Source organism: Schistocerca piceifrons, chromosome X (assembly GCF_021461385.2).
Source record: "Schistocerca piceifrons isolate TAMUIC-IGC-003096 chromosome X, iqSchPice1.1, whole genome shotgun sequence".
Lineage (NCBI taxonomy): Eukaryota > Metazoa > Arthropoda > Insecta > Orthoptera > Acrididae > Schistocerca > Schistocerca piceifrons.
This window is the reverse complement of record NC_060149.1, coordinates 438,335,693-438,360,001: the sequence shown is the minus strand read 5'-3', so window position 1 is coordinate 438,360,001 and position 24,309 is coordinate 438,335,693. Positions and strand designations below refer to the sequence as shown.

Sequence of the window (24,309 nt, the reverse complement as noted above, 5' to 3'; positions counted from 1 at the left end):
AGAAATACTATGAACTTGTATCTGTACATTACACAACATACGGAAGGGCATATCCTTACTATTTATATCAGCACATTGAATTAAAAGCTGCGTAACGTGTAATGTATTGACAGATTATTTAATGTTTTATTTGCCTTATAGCGAAGTACACAAAGCTTTTATGTTTCTAACTTTTCGGTATGTTTTATCATTGTCATGGCTTCATTTCATATCCAATCGTCGACATGAGATATGTTTTTTGCATGTTATTTTTCTTTATCCGTCCATGTAACTCTGTACGTCCCACGCAGTTGATGTTATGGTTATACTGAAGATAGTGTATCATCAGATGCTAGTTTTCTAGGCAGATGAGATTCACATTTGGACGAGAAAGATTACATGTTAGCTTCATCAAGATATTACTGTCAAAAACACTGTAAATGCAGGCGTTGGACAAAAATAAGGAAACACCGCGAGAAATGTATGTTTGAACACAAATGCAAATATTAGCCAAGCCTGCAGGTTGTGCTGTTGTACTAGGGGAGTGCTGAAAAGTAATTGCTCCGTGGTGTTTCAAGAGGTCGCATTACTGCCAAGGACTGTGTGACCATTTTGTCTGGTCAGGTCCATCCCATGACACAATGTTTATTTTCCAGTGGTGATGCTGTGTTACAAGACCATTTGGCCCCTGTTCACACAGCTCCATCGCCCAGGACTGTGTTGGTGTGAGCATGAGGATGAATTGTCTCATCTTCCCTGGCCAATGCTGTGACCAGGTCTGAATAATATTTAGCCTTTGTGGTCTACTTTGAAAAGGAGGTTGCATGAACGCTATCCAACTCCATCATCGTTAGCTGACTTGCCACTATTTTGCAGGCAGAGTAGCATAAAAAATAAAAAGCAGTAAAAAATTCCTTCGAAAACAGTACAGGTCCTGTATTTATCCATGCCGAGAAGACTGGGAGCTCTTAGGCATAGTAATGTGATGGGTTTGTGGTGTTTACATATTTTTGTCTACTCCCTACATATGACGTGTCATGCACTTGTCTGGAGCGAGGCTGGATGCGTCAAGATTGTGTTCTGGCGATGTGGACGTTAATGTCACATTTTATTAACTCATCTAGCACTGTGAGTGGTTGCTCCGTAATCGAAGCAAAAGAAAAATGAAAAGGAAATCGTGCATCAACTTGGTTTCTCCATATTTGGTCAATACAGCAAAGTGGTGTTTGTGCCTCGCATCTAGTAATCGCACTAACGTAAACATTTATAAATATTAGGGGTTAAATTCCCGTTGATATCTAAGACATTAGAGACGCAGCACATGTTCAAACAGAGCAAGAAGCGGCAGAAAAGCGGTACTGTCCTTGCCAAATGAACCATCCCTTTATTTGCTTTAAGAGGTTTAGGGAAAACACGGAAAATCCTGCTCTTCCCGAGTACATGACCAGAGTTATAATCACCGCACCACACCATCCGGCGTATTTTTAAATATATAGTATGGCAGATACCCAATACGAGTAGACGGATGGGCAGAGATCCGTCCATGTTATGGAATGTGCCACATGCCTAGGGCATCATTACGAAGCGGTACAAAATGGAACGAACACACAAAATAAATAATAGGGAAGGTGAGTGAAAGACTGAGATTTGTTACTTTGTCCAGCATGCTCCTCATCTCTGATATGGGCTCCAGCAACTGTTATTATCAGTTTAATGAAACAGCGGCTTCAATTACATTAAAAGCACTCACATTCAAGACTGCCTTCGGTCCCTACCATCAAATAGCCCGTTATTTATCACAATAGGAGCCATGCTGTCATAAGTAAATGACCACTTGATAATGACCTAAGGATCTAAGCCTTTCGAGAAAATAAACACTATTGTGCACCTAGAGCTGGTGCGAAATAAAATGGATTTAGATTCGTTAAAGTGTTGTTGAAAAATTGAATGCTCCTGTAAAGGTAGAGATAGACATGTACAGAACTCTGACACAACCGTTTTCACATTTCCGTTGCAGTATTTGATGTCATTAACTAATCGGCCTGACGGTATGCACTACCTGATCAAAAGTATCCGGACATTCCTACGTAACACGGAATTAACCACTAGAAGTCACGAGAGGCGGATCCGTCAGTATAAACTGAGGTGAGGAGTGTTGTGTTGTCTGTGGAAAGCCAATAACTGCAGAACTGATCGGTCAGGAGAGCCCATTGACTTCGAATGTGGCCTTACTGGATGTCACCTGAAGAACAATTTCGTAAGGGATATTGCAGCCCTTCTAGAGCTGGCCAAGCTGACAGGTGGTGATGTGATTGTGAAGTGGGAACAACCACAGCCCTGCCAATACCAGCCACACCTCATGCACTTGACGGAAAGCGACTAGAGAGTACTGCGGAGGATGCTCGTAAAAAACGCATGGAATCAGCAGAGAAATCACTCGTGAGTTCCAGAGTGCTACCAGAAGTCCAGGAAGCACGCTGATTGTGCTTAGGGAGTTAAAAAGAACGGGGTACAATGACGGATCGACATAAGCAACACATTACTGTCGTCAGTACTAAGCGACGCTTGAGGTGTTGTAAAGAGTGACGCCAGTGGACAGTGGATGCCTGGGAACGACTCATTTGCAGTGATGAATCACGCTATACCCTGTGGAAAGCCAATGGAAAGGTTTGGGTTTGGTGAATGCCTGGATAACATTACAGATCGTGGCTGCGGTGTGGTTCCCTTATCGCGCTTAAGAAAACGCTAAATCCAGTGGGATATGAACTCATTTTACAGTATTGTGTACTACGTGCACTAGAGGAGAAGTTCTGAGACGATGATTATTTGTATCAGAATGACAATGGACCGTCATTAAGCATCATGTGTGTGGTAATGGTTTGTGGACAGTACCATTTCCGAAACGGACTGCCCTGCCCAGAGTCCCGACTTCAACCCAGCAAACACCATTGGCATGAGTTAGAACGTCCACTTCGTTCTAGAGACAGTGAATGGCTGTCGAGCAGTTCCTATGGACGGAGAGAAATGTAACAGTGTTACCTGAAACGACAGAAAATGTGCTTTGTTAGCAGCTGCTTGTAGTGTGGTAGTTACGTTGACACGTGATGTGTAAAGTGTGCTCAGTGACGAACGCTGCCACTCCACCCTGCCCTTTCACCATTCAGCTAATCTTTACGATGTGTGCGATAGCCCAGCAGCCCAGAAGTCTCGCAATCCTTGAATGTGTTTCTTGAAGACATATACAGCAAATCTAGCATGTGCTAAGAGTTTTAGCTTATCCACACAATTTCTGAAACCACTTAAATTCCACTTCAGTACGTCCATTATCTGTTGAAGTCGTTTTCCGTCCCTTTCTCTTTGCATCTTGGTGGGCTGTTTATGACTGCTGGAGGTGGACTAGAAGGAATGAAGAGTAGGGTTGAAAGTCCCGTCGGCATCGAGATCAATAAAAACGGAGCACCAACTCGGATTTTTCGAGTATGGGGAAGAAAATCGTCCGTGCCCTTTAGAAGGAACAATTCTGGTCTTTGCATGGAGCGACTTGCGGAAATCACGGAAGACCTAAATATGAATGGCCAGATGCGGATTTGAAACGTCGTCCTCTCGAATGCGGATCCAGTGGCCTAACCACTACGCCATCTCACTCGCTACCACTTCCATTCCGAAATATTCAGCATCAGAGGTGGCTGCTGATTTCAAGGCTGTTGCTTCAGTTGTCATTCAGTTAGACTTCTACCTGTTTTTCCTATTAAGTTTTCCTTTTTGTTAGACACACGGGAAAGTTCGTAGTTGAGTGAACCACACATTTCTGGTGAGATATTTTATTTTAGGGGTAATGCAGTACACTGGCAGCCGTAGAAATCTGCGAAACTGAATCTCTGACACGTGTAGGTTAGTAGAGGAGTCTCACCAGTTCGCGGACAGGCAGTTCCTGGTAGTCTACCTAAGGGACAATTTTCACTGGGCTCCCCCACACGCCTCTGACGTCACCACTCATGATGGCGGAACAGGGTTACTTGCGCTAGCAGAAAATTTAAAGAATTCTAAGATGGTGGAACTAGCATACTTGTGATATTTTAATTTTAACATACTTAATGTTAAAACAAATGATCTACGGTGCTTAATTTACTACAGTTCTAAATGGACTTGCATGACCAAAGTCGCGACCTGAGCCCCACTGACCACCTTGAGTTCGAACGTCGACTTCGCTCCAGAGCCCAGGGTCCAACATCACCATCTTCTCTGGTTTCGGCTCTTGAGTTAGAATGAGCTGCCATTTCTCCATAGACATTCAGACATCTCGCCGATACTATCCGCAGCAGAGTTCAAGTCGTCATAAAGGCGAAGGGTGGCCTCACCCCATATTTAATGTCCATTAATAGGTATCTGGATACCTTTGATCAGATAGTGAACGTCGTAGTAACTCACAGTCATGTTGCTACAATTGTAGCAAGTTGGAATAGCTGATGTGAATGTGAAACAGAGATGCTTAAGTGAATTTAAATACAAATTTTTCCAAAAAAGGTGACAGTTATCTCACGAAAGGACATTCTAGGTAGACTGCGAAACAGTTCTACTGCCATAAAGTACATCTCGCACAGAATGAGTAGGAGGAGAGAGTTAATTGTACATGCGGAGGCGTTAATCATTTCCCTTTTCTCTACACCTGAATGAAGTAACCGAGCGACGTGTGGCAGTAGTTAAGACACTGGACTCGCCTTCTGGAGGACGCCGGAAATATCTTTATCAAGACAAATTGAGGTTTTCCATGGTTTCACTTAATTCCTTGGGGAAAATGACGGGACGGTTCCACTGGAAAGATACGGCCAATTTCTCTTCCTATTCTTTCCCAATCTGAGTTTGTGCTCCATTTGTAATGACCTTGTAGTCGAAATTTCGTTAAACACTAATCCTCCTCCATTTTCGAATGTAGTATGTCGAGGAACAGTTAATATTTTTACCAAACGAATACCTACAAGCACTGTAAAGCAGGCTGTGGAGTATACACTGCTGTGACAAATGTCATGGGATAGGGATGTGCACACACACAGATGGCGGCAGTATCGCGTACACGAGGTATAAAAGGACAGTGCATTGGCGGAGCTGTCATTTATACTTAGATGATTCATGCGAAGATGTTTCCGACGTCATTATAGCCGCACGGCGGGAAGTAACACACTTTGGACCCGAAATGGTAGTTGGAGCCAGATGCGTGGGGCATTACATTTCGGATGTCGTTAGGGAATTCAGTATCTCGAGATCTACAGTGTCAAGATGTACCGAGAACGCCAAATTTCAGCCATTACCTCTGATCACGGGCACCGCAGTGGCCGACGGCCTTCACTTATCTACCGAGAGCAGCGGCGTTTGCGCAGAAATGTCAGTGCTAACAAACGAGCAACACTACATGAAATAACAGCAGAAATCATTGTGGGACGTACGACGAACGTATCCGTTAATACAGTGGGGCGAAATCTGGCATTAATAGGCTAACAGCAGACGACCAACACAAGTGCTTTTGCTAACAGCTCGACATCGCTTGCAGCGCCTCTCCTGGGCTGGTGACCATATCGGTTGGATCCTAGGCTGGAAAACGGTGGCCTGGTCAGAAGAGTCCTGATTTGAGCTAGTAAGAGCTGACGACAGGGTTCGAGTGTGGCGCAGACCCCACTAGGCCATAGACCCAAGTTGTCAGCAAGGCATTCTGCAATCTGGCCCCATAATGGTGGGGGCTGTGTTTACATGGAATGGACAGCGTTCTCTGTTCCAACTGAAACGATCATTGACTGGAAATGGTTATGTTCGGCTATTTGGAATTTTTATGGATGACAGTGTGCCATGTCATCAGGACGCGATTGTTGCGACTGGTTTGAAGAACATTCTGGAAAATTCGAGCACATGGTTTGCCCACCTAGATCGCTCGACATGAATTCCATCGAAAATTTATGGGACATAATCGAGAAGTCAGTTCTTGCAAAAAATCCTACACCGGCAACACTGTCGCAGTTGCGGACGGCTATAGAGGCAGCATGCCTTACTGTTACCGAAGGGGACTTCCAACGACTTGTTGAGTCCACCCCACAACGAACTGCTGCACAATGCCGGGAAAAAGGAGGTCCGTCTCGATATTAGGAGGTATCCCATGACTTTTGTCACCTCCGTGTATAGATATGGCCTACACAAAAAGGTTCTTCGCCATTTCTTTTGTGGCACAGAATGAATGAAGAGGTCTGACCTGTTTTTACCGTCAATTATCGTGGTTCAAGACCGCTTTTTCTCTTTTCTTTAAAGATACATATTCATGTAGAAACTGCCGTTAAGTCTTATCGTTTCTTCGTACACGCAGTTCAATGGCTGAATCTTCAGGGATTTCTATTCACATGTTAAAAAACGCATCCGATTCGGACCACGTCCCACGTAATATGTGTTCCACTGTAAAATTAAGCGACTTCCCATCTGAAGCTGAATGCAGATACACTGCTGACCGTTTAAATGTCAACACCTTGAAGGCGGCATGCAACAGGCTAGACGTTTGGCACCAGGCTCGAATATACGTACAGTTGTATAGTGTTTGAGGGTGAAGGGACAAAGTAAGTCGGAGTAGCACAATCGACATTATATATGTAAGAAAAGATGATAAAAACGAGTTTCTTATTCAGAAATCCCTTTAAAATGTTGCTTATTTTTAAGAATGCGTTGTGCTTCGTGCTAAAAGTAGAACGTCCACTAGCACGTCTCGGTATTCGAAAGCGACAGGAATGCGGCCTGTCGAGGCAGTGGTTTACTGTTCTGTAATACTGCTGCTGGCACTAGTCAGGATCCTACAACTGACATGCGAGTGTGAAAACGTCGGGTTCAGGAGTGTCATACTCTACTGAAGCGAATTTTGTAAGTGAATGAATACCACCGAGGATTCACCGACGGTGCACTAATTTCTACACAGAGGACGACTAGAAGCCGTGAACATATGACTAACAACGTGGCAGCTACGGCAGAAACAGCAGAATGAATGGGACCTTACAGGTGACTTAGGTGGTTCTCACAGAAAGAGCAAGCTGCGGGAGATTGTTCTGGTGAATCTGTTACCTTCCATTGGTTGACTTCGTTGGAACTACGGATGACGACGCTAGCTCACGTCTCAGGGCTTAGACGCAGTGGGTTCGCAGATGTTTGGGTATGGCATGGGATCCCTGGAACTTCGGTTCTAGAGATTTGGCATACTGTCCCCGACAACCGGGGACTCACTGGTGTAAAAGCAAGTAATGGTAGAATGAATATGGTTTTCCTTTTCATTTATTTTTTTTTTAAATCCTCTATTTCCTTTATGATCAATTTCACTGATGATTAAAATGCTTAAATTACACACCTTGAAGTAAATATTAACGATAATTGTACACAAATTTCTGTTGCTAAGTGAAAATACGACCCACATGGGTGTCCAAGTGGCGGGAGTCAAAAGTGCAAGCAATAATAAATAAATAAAATAGTACGAAACTGAAAGCCATACAGGATTTCAACTCCCCCACGAGATAAGCACCCGAGAGAATACACTGTTCGCTCAGCCGTGGAGGATCCATGAGTGAGCCACCGAGGACAGTGAAAGTTGTGGGACTGCATTCATCATCATCATCATCATCATCATCATCATCATATGGTCGCAGCACTTGGCGTGATGGTATGGGATGCAGTTGGGTACACAACACTATGAACTTCAGTTCCACACCCATTAATTTGGACTGGTTAAGGCCTGTGGCTCTGCCGTATCTTCCAGGTTTCCTTGACATTATCTTACAATATAAGACAAGACATTTTGTTTATTGTGCTATCCTGGCCTGCCTCAATACAGAGCCTGTTCGACTCTGCCATGGCCAGCACATTCTCCACATCTCTCAGCGACTGAATACATCTGCTCATTATCTGACGAGAGATTAGTACGCCACCAATCACCAGCCATTACGATTGACAAACTTCAGCATAGAATTGAAACAGTGTAGAATCACATACCCTTGTCTGATATCAAAGCTCAATTCGGTTCGATGTCCAATCTGGTTAGAGCCAGATATGGCAGCTCTGTTTATGAAATTTCTCGCTCTGTATATCCCCAAATCACCTACAAATTTCAAATGGTTCAAATGGGTGTAAGCACTATGGCCATCAGTCCCCTAGACTTAGAACTACTTAAACCCAACTAACCTAAGGACATCACACATATCCATGCCCGAGGCAGGATTCGAACCTGCGAACGTAGCAGCAGCGCGGTTCCGGATTGATGCGCCTAGAGCCGCTCGGCCACAGCGGCCGGCACCTACAAAATAATCATGTATTCTTTCTAATACACAGGAAACGCACACGTCATTTGCTATCCTTCTTGATGTAACAAGTTTAATGACTACCAGTGCAAGAGCGTTTTATACGGTGTTTAAGTGCTTCCGATGCCGATGTGTTCATCACTCTGTAGCGAGGGGGAGGTGGTATAAATCCACAAGAGGCTCTTTAGTCATGCGCTAGCTGTTCCAGAGACGTTGATCCCTATGGCCGGTTGAGCCTCTATGCAGTCCTTCCAAATGGCCCCCGGGCCGGGCCGGTCTGCGCTCGAGGCACGGCTGCCAAATCAATCGCCGCCCGCCTCCGTGCCTGCTACCACGCTACCCACCACGCTGGCTGATGATGATGATGATGATGATGATGGCAGACTTGGCGGTGGTGGGGCAGACGCAGTGATGTCGCTAGCGGCGCGTCGGAGGCGACTGGGATACAGGGGCGGCCACGGGCAGCGAGGCGGCGTATTCCCGTCACGAAGTCGGGACCATTCTTTATACACCGGAGGGGGCATGTCAGCTTACACGCAGGGAGGACGGCGGGGGAAAAAAAGAGGAGCGTTTTCACAAATTGGTTGGGCGGAAGCAGAGAAAAAGTGAGAAAGGAGGAAGAAGCTGGCCGCCACTTCCTCGCAGCAGAAATCCCTAATGCAACTTACGGCGCGCATCTACGCACACAGACACTATTGCGAGTACGCATTCGTGCATGCGGACACCAGATGTCTTGGCATATACCGAAATACATGGAACCGTTCGTTCTTAATGGAAATCTAGACAGAAAATGGTGCGATAGAATGTCCTTATAGAACGTAAATTTTTGCGTAAATAGTGAACGGGTCCGATGTGTCTTCCAGCTTGAAATTCCTGGTGAAAACTGCTCACCGACTTACAACGTTTCTACTCGCTTTCCAGAAGGAATTACACACACACAGACACACACACACACACACACACACACACAGAGAGAGAGAGAGAGAGAGGGAGAGAGAGAGAGAGAGAGCGAGAGAGAGAGAGAACGCACAACAATATTTAAAATTCCTTGAAACTTCTGCTGACTTTGGAAACATTTTAGGAAAATCTATTGATTTACTGGTTCTACGGCGCGGCTGAGAGCTATCGCTAAGACCTGAAATCAAATATCGATCTTGGACTGATATATGGTACTGTGGTTAGAGCCGCAGATAGCACAGTGTCTCTTCAATCCTATAAAATGTCTAATGTCTATGAATATCCATGCATAGTGTAGGTAATTATTTCGTAGATTCATTTCAGATATGCAGAAAAATTGTGTGCCGTATTACTGGGACGGCAACACGACTTGTCCCCGGTCATTTTGACTGTATTAGGTACATTTTTATGTGACTTAATCAAAACTGAAAATAAAATATAGGTGCAAGCAATTAAGCCAGGTAATCTGCTGTAGCGCAGTGTATTTGTTACACGAATAAAATTATAAATAAGAGTGTTAAAAAGAAAAATTAGTACTAGTGATTAATAATAATAAGTTAAAAGCTGCAAAAGTATTGCATGTTGCTGTAAGGAACCTAGAACTATCATAACGTATTTATGAGGCTGAACCTCTCCAACGTTAGAGGGGATTTTCTAAAACTGTGTGTAACATTTAAGTTCCTGCATAGAGCAGTAACTGGTATGAAGCTGTAAAAATCTGGTACTTTTTATTACTACCTTTTTATAGAGTAATTTAAGAGTCAACGGCATGACGTAACTTTATTATTTCACAAGCAATAAGCGAAGTGGTATTTCACACAACTAGTTTTCCATCGTTATTACCTTAACTACAGTGGTTTCATTGATCTTAATTAACAGCGTGTTTTAAGTTTTAGACTGGAAAAAAACACTTTAGGGATTAAAACATTCTACCGATCTACATATAATCCATAAAAACACACTCCCAAAATATGCATCCGACGAGTGATTTAAGATAACTGCTTAAAGATTCATTGAATTTTCAATCCGAAACTCTCGCTATTTACTTTTCAAGGGGCCATTAAATGTTTTTCAGGTGAGACTGTCTCTAATAGTCGTCGAGGTAGTGTTCAGTAGGCATGCAGAAACAAGTATTGTTGTGGTACACTCGAAAGCGATCTTTTTCTCTAATATCAAAAGAGAGATGCCATTCAATCATTCTCACACACAATTTACAAAATAATAATAATAATTTATTGTAGCTCAGTGGTCTAGTACAAGTGTCTGAATTGGACGCCACATTGGCGAGCTGTGTGCCTCTAACCTATCACAGTTATTGAAACGGGGAAAGGGGACCTGAAGTTTAACCTGGAATCCGAACGACGAGTCGTTTATGGCGAATCTCCACATCACTTAGAGGAAAATGTTAAGTTAAAAGGCAGACTGAAAATTCCGTGGTCCGTACTAAATAACAACAAAGAAAAACACTATCCTTTGTTGACTAGGACAAATTTCGTAACATCTAGCATACATACTTGCAGAATATGGGTTCCTTGGTGCTGCTCGAACATTTCCATCGCTATTCCAGCAACAGAACGCGGCCGGACAGGGCCTGAAAGGAAAAAACAGTATGCATAATTAACATTTGCTTCTAACTATGTAATTTCATTGTTGTATCTGGATGGAAATGTGTATGGTTTAGAAATGATTTCAGACTTGCGAAAATGAATAAAATCCGTACATAGTCTAAAAATGGGTGTGGAGGAAAGAACTACCTACCCATCAAAGGAGTGGTGAGGAGAGTGAAAAAGCAGTGTAGGCCACGACGAGCGATTACTCTCACTTTATTCATCCAGTATCTGATAATGAGATCACTTAGTGATTTGCAGTAAACTTTTTACATAATGTCAGACCTTTCAGAAACATTTTATCGCTGTCAACTCACACAAAATGATGAAAGGAAAAAGAGGTTTATCGCTTCCTACGTTTTCGTTGTTCATACAGTAGAAGTTCCGCATGAAGCATGACGTTTTAATGTATTACTTCTATACTAATAGCTGCATTTGCGGCACATTTTACAGACAGTATTCACATGCACCACTGAATGTACCAGCAAATTTATATCATTGTACGACACATACTATAGGACATTAATCATCGAGCTGCATGAAAATGAAACTGCAAGACGAAGTACGCTGCCGATACAGACGAAATATGTGTATAAAAACGCTTGAAACATGTAAAATACACACATAAAAAAACAGTTTGGATCACCCCGGTTCCCAGAATTCCTGAAGACAGACGTTGACTGTGGATATTGTATCACAGACACAGTTCCTTTGACTGTTCAGAGATATCACTAAAACCGCCCAAAGATGTAAACAACCTTACATGAGCAGCCAGCCGATCAATTCCAGTCATTACACCAGGAAGGAGGTACACGGCACGAGTTGACTGTAGTTAAACCATGCCTAGACGGTCAATATCGCGGTTCGATCGCGTCCACATTGTTACTTTGTGCCAGGAAGGACTCTCAACAAGGGAAGTGCCCAGGCGTCTCGGAGTGAACCAAAGCGATGTTGTACAGACGTGGAGGCGATACAGAGAGGCAGGTACTGTCGATGACATGCCTCGCTCAGGTCACCCAAGGGCTACTACTGCAGAGGATGACCGCTACCTACGGATTATGGCTCAGAGGAACCCCGACAGCAACGCCACCATGTTGAATCATGCCTTTCGTGCAGCGACAGAACTTCGCGTTACCACTAAAACTGTGTGCAACTGGCTGCATGATGCGCAACTTCACTCCCGACGTCCATGGCGAGTACCATTTTTGCAACCACGGCACCATGCAGCGCGGTGCGAATGGGCCCAACAACATGCCGAATGGACCGCTCAGGATTGACATCACGTTGTCTTCACCGATGAGTGTCGCATATGCTTTCAACCAGACAATCGTCGGAGACGTGTTTGGAGGTAACCCGTCAGGCTGAAAGCCTTAGACACACTGTCCAGCGAGTGCAGCAAGGTGGAGGTTCCCTGCTGTTTTGGTGTGGCATTATGTGGGGCCTCCGGTAGCTGAATGGTCAGCGTGACGGATTGTCAGTCCTCTGGGTCCGTGTTCGATTACCGGCTGGGTCGGGGAATTTTCTCCGCCCAGGAACTGGGTGTTGTGCTGTCATCATCATCATCCTATCATCCTCATCGACTGAAGGTCGCCGAAGTGGCGTCAAATTGAAAGACCGGCACCCGGCGAACGGCCTACCCGACGGGGGACCTAGCCATACGGTTAAATAAATAAATAAATTATGTGGGGCCAACGTACGCTGCTGGTGGTCGTGGAAGGCGCCGTAATGGCTGTACGATACGTGAATGCCATCCTCCGACCGACAGTGCAACCATGTCGGCAGCATATTAGCGAGGCATTCGTCTTCATGGACGACAATTCGCGCCCCCATCGTGCACATCTTGTGAATTACTTGTTTCAGGATAGCGACATCGCTCGATTAGAGTGGTCAGCATGTTCTCGAGACATGAACCCTATCGAATATGCCTGAGACAAATTGAAAGGGCTGTTTATGGACGACGTGACCCACCAACCACTCTGAGGGATCTACGCCGAATTGCCGTTGGGGAGTGGGACAATCTGGACCAACAGCGCCTTGATGAACTAGTGGATAGTATGCCATGACGAATACAGGTATTCATCAATGAAAGAGGACGTGCTACTGGGTATTAGAGATACCGGTGTGTAGAGCAATCTGGACCACCACCTCTGAAGGTCTCGCTGTATGGTGGTACTACATACAATGTGTGGTTCTCAGAGCAATAAAAAGGGTGGAAATGATGTTTATGTTGATCTCTATTCCAATTTTCTGTACAGTTTCAGGAACTCTCGGAACCGAGGTGATGCAAAACTTTTTTTGGTGTGTAGATGTGAAATAAAAACTTTGCCAAAATTCCTGAAATGATTTCAACAAAATTTGGTACACATATTAGTTAAAATCTGGAAAGAAACACTGTGGGGTAAGAACCACCAGCATCCTATTAGCGTTGGGGTGATAACATGGAGAGAGAATGGGAGAGGAGGAGATTGACAGTCAGAGCGAGAGAAGGAGGAGATAGGACACAGGGACGGGGAGGGGCAGATGGACAGAAAGGGGGAGGAGGAGGAAATGGACAGAGAAAAGGAAGAGGAGGAGGTGTACAGAGAGAGGAGAGGGGAGGAGACGGCCAGAGGACGGACGAGGGAATGAACAGCCAGAGAGGGAAGAGGAAATGGACAAGGAAAGGGAGCGGAAGAGATGGACAGAGAGCGGATGAAGGAGGAGATAGAGTGGCAGAGGAGGAGATGGACAGAGGAAGAAGGAGCAGATGGACAGAAGGGGGAGGAGAGACGGACAGAGAGAGGCATGGAGCAGATGGACGGAGAGAAGGGTAGGAGGAGATGGACAGAGTAAGGGAGTGGAGGAGCTGGACAGAGAGAGTGGAGAGGAGGAGATGGACTAAGAGAGTAGTGGATTAAATACATACCCGTGCAACGTAGGGTACTCAGCTGTTTTATTATGAAAGAACTGCAGTTAATGCACTCACCGAAGGTACAACCGTCCTCGAGCGTGCGCTGTTATTTAATTAGAGAGATCAGTAGACTGCAGATGAACAAAAAGCCATCTTGCACGGCACCACTGTGTTCCATATTGTCTCTGTATCAGGCCATCATCTTGAATTCACTTATGAGCCGAAATGGACTTTAGTGGTAAGCGTGATATTTCCTTGTCAGCACGAGCCCCGGCGGTCGTTTGCGCGCTGGACGATTTGACGCAAAATACCGCCACATATTGAGACCCGGGACAGCCCAGGCTTCATTTCGGGGGGCTAGTTGCCAGATATTAAGCTGGTACGTGCCATAGGTTTACCTCGGTCTCCGTACGATGCAATAATCCCCGACACGGTCATATTGGATGCGTCGTGCGAGGTCCCAGATTAGACACGATCCTTGGTCCGCCGCCCGAGCCGCGGGGGAGAGATACGTAATTGGCACTCTTTAAGGGTGGTAGCGGCCGAGGGGAGCTAACTATATCATTGCTGGACTATTGACGTCAAATATGACAGGGGGCCTGTCGCGCCACCGTACACAATTAGCTGCGCCTCGCGCCTGCCACTTATGCGACACGGCACAACTGCCGCTACAATAAACTGCTCGCGCGCTACACTACTTCGCATCAAAATTAACTGTCTTCCTCAGAACCAAATAGGCAAACACCACCTTGCGTATTCAGACAGATAAAATGTTCCAGTCATTTTCAGAGATTCATGAACAAAACAGTGTAAATCACTTTTATGTAACTGCTGTGACATGTTTCGGCCGAATTACGTTATCTTCAGATTTAAAACTAGAATAAAGAGAAATAAAAACATTAATTGTTCTCTATCAGCTAAGGATTTTATAATAATGTATGAAGGAGATATATACGTAAATGTACTAGGTGACCTAAAATATAGTGCAATTGCTACCGCAAGAGCCTGCTGGTGCGCGTCGTTACAACTGAGATTACACAGTAAGGGCCGCGATTATATATGGCCGTACGTCAGACCCTTGGCGATACTATTACGATAGAATAGAACAGTAGCGTCAAATAAAGTTCGTCCTGACTGTGGCTTTTCATATGGGCACATATATTGCAAAACCTAAAACACGAATAACATGTATTAAAATAGTAGATATTGTAATTAAAAAATGAAACTACCATTTTTAGAACATTTACGCTGAATTCACGAATTTTGTTTTCTGTTTCGAGTTACACCTATATTTTACGAGGGAGAACTCAGTATTCAGACCTAAAAAACGAAGTCTGTAACGATTTTGGAAAATTCGCAGGAAAGAATGTTACTCGTAAATTTGGAGATGATTGATTTGTATTTTATCTAAGTGTTGATCTCTACAGCTAGATCTATGTTCCGCAAGCAACCGTATAGTGAATTTTCTAGCTCTCCCAATGCGACAGAACTTCTTCTGTTCATGTTATGTGTTACTAAATTGCTAGGAAAAAATAATCTGAATTCTCAGACATTTCAATGAGGGGATGCTATTTGAAAATAAAATTCGCAAATACCTACCGAATCTCGATAATGTAGTTCACAGGATCTCAACGGGTACTCAACATAGGCAAATGTAAATCTATGCTCTTCACGTGTAGCTGTTGTAGGCTTTGAGTAAAATGTGGGATGGAAGAAGTTTATAAACCTAAAAAATTTGTTGTACAGTAGCTTATTTAATTCTGAAGCATTCTCTACGTTATTTTGTGTTAGAATGATTATTCAGAAACATCGTTGTGCAACAGTCAGACATTTAGGAAAATGAAACTCGTAACTTTGCAGCGGAAAGTGCGCTGGAATGAATCATCTCATTAGATTAAAACTGTATGCCTGATGAAAACTCCAGCAGGATGTTTGCATCGAAGCGTATGGGAAACGGTAACAACCAATGACATTTTACTTCAGATTGACATTTTATCCATGGTAATAAGTGTGCGGCACCTTAATCGTAAGATCTATAGCTGCAGCATCCCTCTTTTCCTTACGGTTCGTATGGGGAGATCGACTTCCCCGGAAGCTGCCTGTCGTGGATGAGGTGTGCCGTACAAGGAAGGAACTTTCTTCCCAAATACTAACAATATAAACTCGTGTGCTAAGAATGAAACATGGAAAATTCTGTTGTGACTCATGTTTTTGTGATGATGTCTTGGTAGATTGTAACACAAATATAACATTATACACATAATAGTCTTTTCTGGGCTACAGTTTGGAAGCAACTGAATACCACTTCACAATAATTTTGCGACTCTGAAATGTCATGGGTGGAATGAACATGAAACTATTCTATTATTTAACGGCAAAGCAAGATTTGTATGGTTTAGAATGTCTAGCCGAGCTGACAATCCGTTTTTAAACCAAACTTGTTATAAAAGCAGTCCACTAAATGAAAATAAATGAAGCATTACCGAATGCTGAAAATCTGGAAAATACACATGTTTCGAATAACGACTGAGCAAAGATTTTTACACTAATATTTTCTGTCTTCCTGTAAAAAGGTTAATGAGCAGTGACTTATATCTGACACTTCTCAGTGCTTCAGAAGCTGAGAGGCATTTTATTATACACTAAAGTGAAGCAAGCTGTTCATTAACATATTTCGTGCGATGCTCCTCATTTGACACGAAAGTGACGAAGAGCTCACGAATTGTTTATGTTATATGCAAGGATATAGCCATTAGATTTAGGTGCTCCTCTTATTAATACATTGTTTTCGAGAGTGGAAAAATACATCAAGGCATACAGGTATGGTCACTGAGTTACAGCAACACGAACGAACAAACCACAGATACACTTTGCGACCATTAATTCTTTCCCAACAGGCGTAAAGTTAATTGTGGCGGTTGCTGGATAGTGTTCAATATGAATGGGAGCTCCAACGTCAGGCGCGTAATGGGGCCCCTTAGGGAAATGGCAGCAAGAGAGGGGAAGAAAACCAATGTGCACTCCGTGTGCATACCGGGGGGAGTCATTCCAGATGTGGAAAGGGTCCTTCCGGATGCCATGAAGGGTACAGGGTGCACCCATCTGCAGGTGGTCGCTCATGTCGGCACCAATGATGTGTGTCGCTATGGATCGGAGGAAATCCTCTCTGGCTTCCGGCGGCTATCTGATTTGGTGAAGACTGCCAGTCTCGCTAGCGGGATGAAAGCAGAGCTCACCATCTGCAGCATCGTCGACAGGACTGACTGCGGACCTTTGGTACAGAGCCGAGTTGAGGGTCTGAATCAGAGGCTGAGACGGTTCTGCGACCGTGTGGGCTGCAGATTCCTCGACTTGCGCCATAGGGTGGTGGGGTTTCGGGTTCCGCTGGATAGATCAGGAGTCCACTACACGCAACAAGCGGCTACACGGGTACCAGGGGTTGTGTGGCGTGGGCTGGGCGGTTTTTTAGGTTAGATGGCCTTGGGCAAGTACAGAAAGGGCAACAGCCTCAGCGGGTGCGGGGCAAAGTCAGGACATGCGGGGACCAAGCAGCAATCGGTATTGTAATTGTCAACTGTCGAAGCTGCGTTGGTAAAGTACCGGAACTTCAAGCGCTGATAGAAAGCACCGAAGCTGAAATCGTTATAGGTACAGAAAGCTGGCTTAAGCCAGAGATAAATTCTGCCGAAATTTTTACAAAGGTACAGACGGTGTTTAGAAAGTATAGATTGCATGCAACCGGTGGTGGAGTGTTCGTCGCTGTTAGTAGTAGTTTATCCTGTAGTGAAGTAGAAGTGGATAGTTCCTGTGAATTATTATGGGTGGAGGTTACACTAAACAACCGAACTAGGTTAATAATTGGCTCCTTTTACCGACCTCCCGACACAGCAGCTTTAGTGGCAGAACAACTGAGAGAAAATTTGGAATACATTTCACATAAATTTTCTCAGCATGTTATAGTCTTAGGTGGAGATTTCAATTTACCAGATATAGACTGGGACACTCACATGTTTAGGACGGGTGGTAGGGACAGAGCATCGAGTGACATTATACTGAGTGCACAATCCGAAAATTACCTCGAGCAATTAAACAGAGAACCGACTCGTGGAAATAACATCTTGGACCTACTGATAACAAACAGACCCGAACTTTTCGACTCTGTATGTACAGAACAGGGAATCAGTGATCATAAGGCCGTTGCAGCATCCCTCAATATGGAAGTCAATAGGAATATAAAAAAAGGGAGGAAGGTTTATCTGTTTAGCAAGAGTAATAGAAGGCAGATTTCAGACTACCTAACAGATCAAATCGAAAATTTCTGTTCCGACACTGACAATGTTGAGTGTTTATGGAAAAAGATCAAGGCAATCGTAAAATGCGTTTTAGACAGGTACGTGCCGAGTAAAACTGTGAGGGACGGGAAAAACCCACCGTGGTACAACAAAAAAGTTAGGAAACTACTGCGAAAGCAAAGAGAGTTCCACTCCAAGTTTAAACGCAGCCAAAACCTCTCAGACAAACAGAAGCTAAACGATGTCAAAGTTAGCGTAAGGAGGGCTATGCGTGAAGCGTTCATTGAATTCGGAAGTAAAATTCTATGTACCGACTTGACAGAAAATCCTAGGACGTTCTGGTCTTACGTTAAATCAGTAAGTGGCTCGAAACAGCATATCCAGACACTACGGGATGATGATGGCAATGAAACAGAGGATGACTCGCGTAAAGCTGAAATACTAAACACCTTTTTCCAAAGCTGTTTCACAGAGGAAGACCGCACTGCAGTTCCTTCTCTAAATCCTCGCACAAACGAAAAAATGGCTGACATCGAAATAAGTGTCCAAGGAATAGAAAAGCAACTGGAATCACTCAATAGAGGAAAGTCCACTGGACCTGACGGGATACCAATTCGATTCTACACAGAGTACGCGAAAGAACTTGCCCCCCTTCTAACAGCCGTGTACCGCAAGTCTCTAGAGGAACGGAGGGTTCCAAATGATTGGAAAAGAGCGCAAATAGTCCCAGTCTTCAAGAAGGGTCGTCGAGCAGATGCGCAAAACTATAGACCTATATCTCTTACGTCGATCTCTTGTAGAATTTTAGAACATGTTTTTTGCTCGCGTATCATGTCATTTCTGGAAACCCAGAATCTACTATGTAGGAATCAACATGGATTCCGGAAACAGCGATCGTGTGAGACCCAACTCGCCTTATTTGTTCATGAGACCCAGAAAATATTAGATACAGGCTCCCAGGTAGATGCTATTTTTCTTGACTTCCGGAAGGCGTTCGATACAGTTCCGCACTGTCGCCTGATAAACAAAGTAAGAGCCTACGGAATATCAGACCAGCTGTGTGGCTGGATTGAAGAGTTTTTAGCAAACAGAACACAGCATGTTGTTATCAATGGAGAGACGTCTACAGACGTTAAAGTAACCTCTGGCGTGCCACAGGGGAGTGTTATGGGACCATTGCTTTTCACAATATATATAAATGACTTAGTAGATAGTGTCGGAAGTTCCATGCGGCTTTCGCGGATGATGCTGTAGTATACAGAGAAGTTGCAGCATTAGAAAATTGTAGCGAAATGCAGGAAGATCTGCAGCGGATAGGCACTTGGTGCAGGGAGTGGCAACTGACCCTTAACATAGACAAATGTAATGTATTGCGAATACATAGAAAGAAGGATCCTTTATTGTATGATTATATGATAGCGGAACAAACACTGGTAGCAGTTACTTCTGTAAAATATCTGGGAGTATGCGTGCGGAACGATTTGAAGTGGAATGATCATATAAAATTAATTGTTGGTAAGGCGGGTACCAGGTTGAGATTCATTGGGAGAGTGCTTAGAAAATGTAGTCCATCAACAAAGGAGGTGGCTTACAAAACACTCGTTCGACCTATACTTGAGTATTGCTCATCAGTGTGGGATCCGTACCAGATCGGTCTGACGGAGGAGATAGAGAAGATCCAAAGAAGAGCGGCGCGTTTCGTCACAGGGTTATTTGGTAACCGTGATAGCGTTACGGAGATGTTTAATAAACTCAAGTGGCAGACTCTGCAAGAGAGGCGCTCTGCATCGCGGTGTAGCTTGCTCGCCAGGTTTCGAAAGGGTGCGTTTCTGGATGAGGTATTGAATATATTGCTTCCCCCTACTTATACCTCCCGAGGAGATCACGAATGTAAAATTAGAGAGATTAGAGCGCGCACGGAGGCTTTCAGACAGTCGTTTTTCCCGCGAACCATACGCGACTGGAACAGGAAAGGGAGGTAATGACAGTGGCACGTAAAGTGCCCTCCGCCACACACCGTTGGGTGGCTTGCGGAGTATCAATGTAGATGCAGATGTAGAAACAAAAAATCATAATTCAGTGGTTCTGTGTTTAATTACGTAAACAAAACACCTCATTGCGTAACTCTGTTTTCAAACACAAGTTTTTTTCAAATTCCACAGAACTGCCAGTGGACACTGCAGATGGCGTAAGTAGAAACCGTCCGGATGCAGTAATTACATGTAGGAAATGCTTTACAGCCATGATAATTTTAAAACCTAGCCAGTTTCAGCGTATTCCTGAGGAAAGATTTTAAATCCCTCGCCGACCATTATGATTAAGGTTTCCCAACTTTTTTCACTTACACCATCCTTGTCCAAACCGCATTCGTGTTTCATCCCTAGTGACGTTGTCGTTAACCAGACGTCAAGCTCTAATTTTCTAGAGATTTCTGTAGCCGATAGCTGAGTACAATGTTTCGCATCCTGCAATCCCAAAACTACAGAAGTCGGTCACGATTATGGTTCGTCCACGAGTAAGCGACGGATGAGATTCTTTATAGTATTCTTGGACACTAAAGTCGTTAGTATCAAACTATATACTCCCCATAATACTACAGCGTAATCCTATCTTCTCGCTGGAATGAATTAGAAGTTATTTTTGTGACAAAGATTTTCCTACAGCATGGTTGATGTAAAATGCAAGTGCCTGTGAATTTGTCTGTATGAAAACGCACACCTTTTTTCAAGACCAAGAAATTGAGCTTCAGAAAATGTCTTATAAAAATTATTTTTATTTTCAGACTGAATTAGTGGATTCAAGGACCTCAGATGGTTAATTTCATAGATGATTTTCGCCTTTTCAGATGTAATCCATAGTAAGTCAAGGACAATTAGGAAACTATGGAAAGCAACTCTAGCGGTTGAATTCTCAAATAACAGGCTGGTTTTTGAAACTGTAGAGTAACAACCTGAGATTATAACTAATATATTTTTGTGAAAATTAGAATATACTGTTGTACGACCGCTGTCTTGAAACTGAGCAATTTACTTGCTCATTAAATCTCACATGCTTTCTTGAGTAGTGGTCTAACGTTACTACTACCACTACTGCTACAAATAATAAAAATAAGACAACTAGGATAAGTTCATAACGCGAAATCTACTGTAGGTGGAATAAAACAGTGTAAATTGTATGTCCGTCGTCTTAGCTCCCATGCGTCGACATTACCAGTATGGAAACATTTCCCACGTAGTTCATCTTGGCGGAGATGTAATGACAGGCGTACTCTTACTCAAACGGAATTCACCGGACCTATGTAGGAAGACTCACACTGAATCGCTAAATCAGAACTATAAGTTGCTTTCTGTTGACAACTTGTGTGACATAATTCTTGAAAAGCTATCAACTGTTTATTTGTGGCGAGTGAACACGTAGCCATAGATAAATTTTCATAACATGTTTTAAAAAATGGCTCTGAGCACTATGCGACTTAACTTCTGAGGTCATCAGTCGCCTAGAACTTAGAACTAATTAAACCTAACTAACCTAAGGACTTCACACACATCCATGCCCGAGGCAGGATTCGAACCTGCGACCGTTGCGGTAGCTCGGTTCCAGGCTGTAGCGCCTAGAACCGCGCGGCCACTCCGGCCGGCTTAACATGTTTTAACTGTTGTACAAATAATATGTTTCGCGTGACAATGTTAATTGTGAGTACTATCTGTGAAACTGTAACTACATAACTAGTTAACCACATACTTGAGACTAAGGCAATCGAATGCTATCTCATTGAGAATATTATCTGTTAGTAGGGCGATGTCACCTCCTATAGGGTGCACATCCTCATTCACTAAGGATTGCTCGAGATTAGAACGTACCGATCTGAGATGGTTCCCTTAACGCGAGATTCATTGTCTTCAAACCCTTGAGGACTGATGCAAGTTTTCACTGAATCTGAATCACTGTAGTAATTGCCACTGTATCATCCTTACAGTCGAGATATCTCTCAGTTTACTGTGACTTTATTGTCAACAGGATGCAAAAATAATAAAAATCTTATTTTTTGAGGCAAAGCGGATTTTCTCTAACGGCGCTTAGCGTGATACAGACGTTGTATAAAATATAGCCTTTCGCTTACTCAGTTTTGCTGTGTTCGTCTGAGAGAAAGATGGAAGCTTGAGCATTGTTCTTTGTGTATATACTCCCCTAAGACTAACTAATACACGTTCGATGCATGTGACCGATGTAATTTTTTCAGTTACTCATGCTGAATAACCAGCTGTTCCACAAAATGAAGTATTCGCGTTAGACGGTTTTCGAACTCTTCTGGCGAGGCCGTGAGCGAGGAGAATCGTTACAAATTGCAGCTAGATATGAAGAGAAAGCCACATTAATTCAGCTCGGGGCGCGGGCCACGTTTGCGCGCGTCCACAATATTTCACGCGTGACAGTGCAATATTGGGCAGATATGAGGTGTTAGTGCGCATCTGCGGCCGGATTCAAAACGCAGCTTCTGGACAAATAATGCTTCCGGGTGCGGTGGGCTTCTCAGGGACGATACATTGCATTATATTTGATCAGTTGGAAGCCTTCTTTATAGTACAAATAAATTATCACGAACATTTTTACATGGTAAAAATATATGCGCGAAGCGTTTTTCAACCTCTGTTTATAAATAGACAAGCTTACCGACATGGTCATGTATGTCAATTGCTTCTTCATAAATATCAAGCAATTCATGTTGTAGATTACGAAAACCGTCTTTAAATCTGCAAAAAAAAACCTCCTGGCTGTTATTGCCGTATACACTGTTAAGACATTACGAGCATATCAATATGGTGATTGAAGTTCTCAATCAGTCATTAAAAGAACAGAGTAACGCAGATTTCTATTTATGGTTAACAATATATCAAAATATTTATGCCACAATTATCGTTGGAAAAATTTTCCTCCCCTGAGGATTTTTGTGGAATTGTTATTAGATTGGTCCGTAAGTTCGTAGCGTTTTTGGCTCTGAGCACTATGGGACTTAACTGCTGAGGTCATCAGTCCCCTAGAACTTAGAACTACTTAAACCTAACTAACCTAAAGACATCACACACATCCATGCCCGAGGCAGGATTCGAACCTGCGACCGTAGCGGTCGCGCGGTTCCAGACTGTAGCGCCTAGAACTGCTCGGCTACACCGGCCAGCCCGTAGCGTTTTTATTTTGGATGTTGGTATTCTAGTTAATATGGATTTTCAGTTGATTGTCATTTTTTATTTGAAGTTCACTATTGCTACTTGAGTTTACATATTGTTATTTTGTCATTTGGGGATAGTGAGTGGAGCTGTGGACGCTAGAAGATGATGTGCAAAGTGGAAAAATCGGAACATTTCCGACATACTCTTCTGTTTGAGGACAATACAGAGGTGACAGCAGCGGAGGCAGCTCGAAACATTTGCGTCGCTTATGGGGACAATTTCATTAGACAGAGCAAGGGAAGAAAATGGTTTTCACGTTTTAAGGAGGATCGTTTTGACTTTAGTGAGTCTCCACTTTCAGAGAGACCTTTGAGGTGTGATAAAGATCGTTTAAATGCATTAATTGACAATGATCCACGTCAATGTCTCGAGAACTGGCAAATATGATCATTCCTCCATCGTGCAACAGTTACATGCAATGGGGAACGTTCAGAAATTGGATGTACGGTGACCGAATGTTCTAAGTCAAAATCACAAAAACCAACGGGTGGCCATATGTGCCTATCTACTTGCTGGTCATCAATTGGCTAGTGAACAATGCCTACCACTCGTATTCTGTATCGTTACTGGTGGCGACAAATGGTGTCTTTATGCTAACATAAGGGAAAGAAAGGAATGGTTGAGCCGAAACAAAGCAGCAACTCGCTCTACAAACACCTGCGCGCATCCACAAAAGATAATGTTATACATCTGGTGGAAGAGTGACGGTGTAGTGTACTACGAATTACTTCCCCGAGGTGTAACTATCAGTACTGACGTTTATTGTCAACAACTGAAACGTCGTGCAGACGCAATCCAAGAATAACGACCAGGAAGACTGCGTGAAGTGATGCTACTCCACGATAACACCTGCCCGCATTCTGCTAGACAGACAAAAAACCCTACACACAAGCTGGTTTGGGAAGTCATGTCGACCCCACCTTATCCACATGAGCTTACGCCCTCCGATTTTCACCTCCCCCCCCCCCTCGATATCGAACAACCTTCAAGAAACTACCTTTCCGGACGAAAATGCACTGCGAATATGGCTCGACGAGTTTTTCGCCT

General features: G+C 43.6%; 1 protein-coding gene across 1 annotated transcript in view; it reads right to left on the bottom strand.

Annotated features, from left to right (window-relative positions):
- Positions 1 to 24,309, bottom strand: part of LOC124721602 (protein trachealess-like) — a 309,705-nt gene that overhangs the window by 140,001 nt on the left and 145,395 nt on the right. The window contains exon 3 of the mRNA XM_047246653.1: positions 10,760 to 10,836. Coding sequence (XP_047102609.1) covers positions 10,760 to 10,836 — 77 coding nt within the window. The remainder of the gene's footprint in view (positions 1 to 10,759; positions 10,837 to 24,309) is intronic.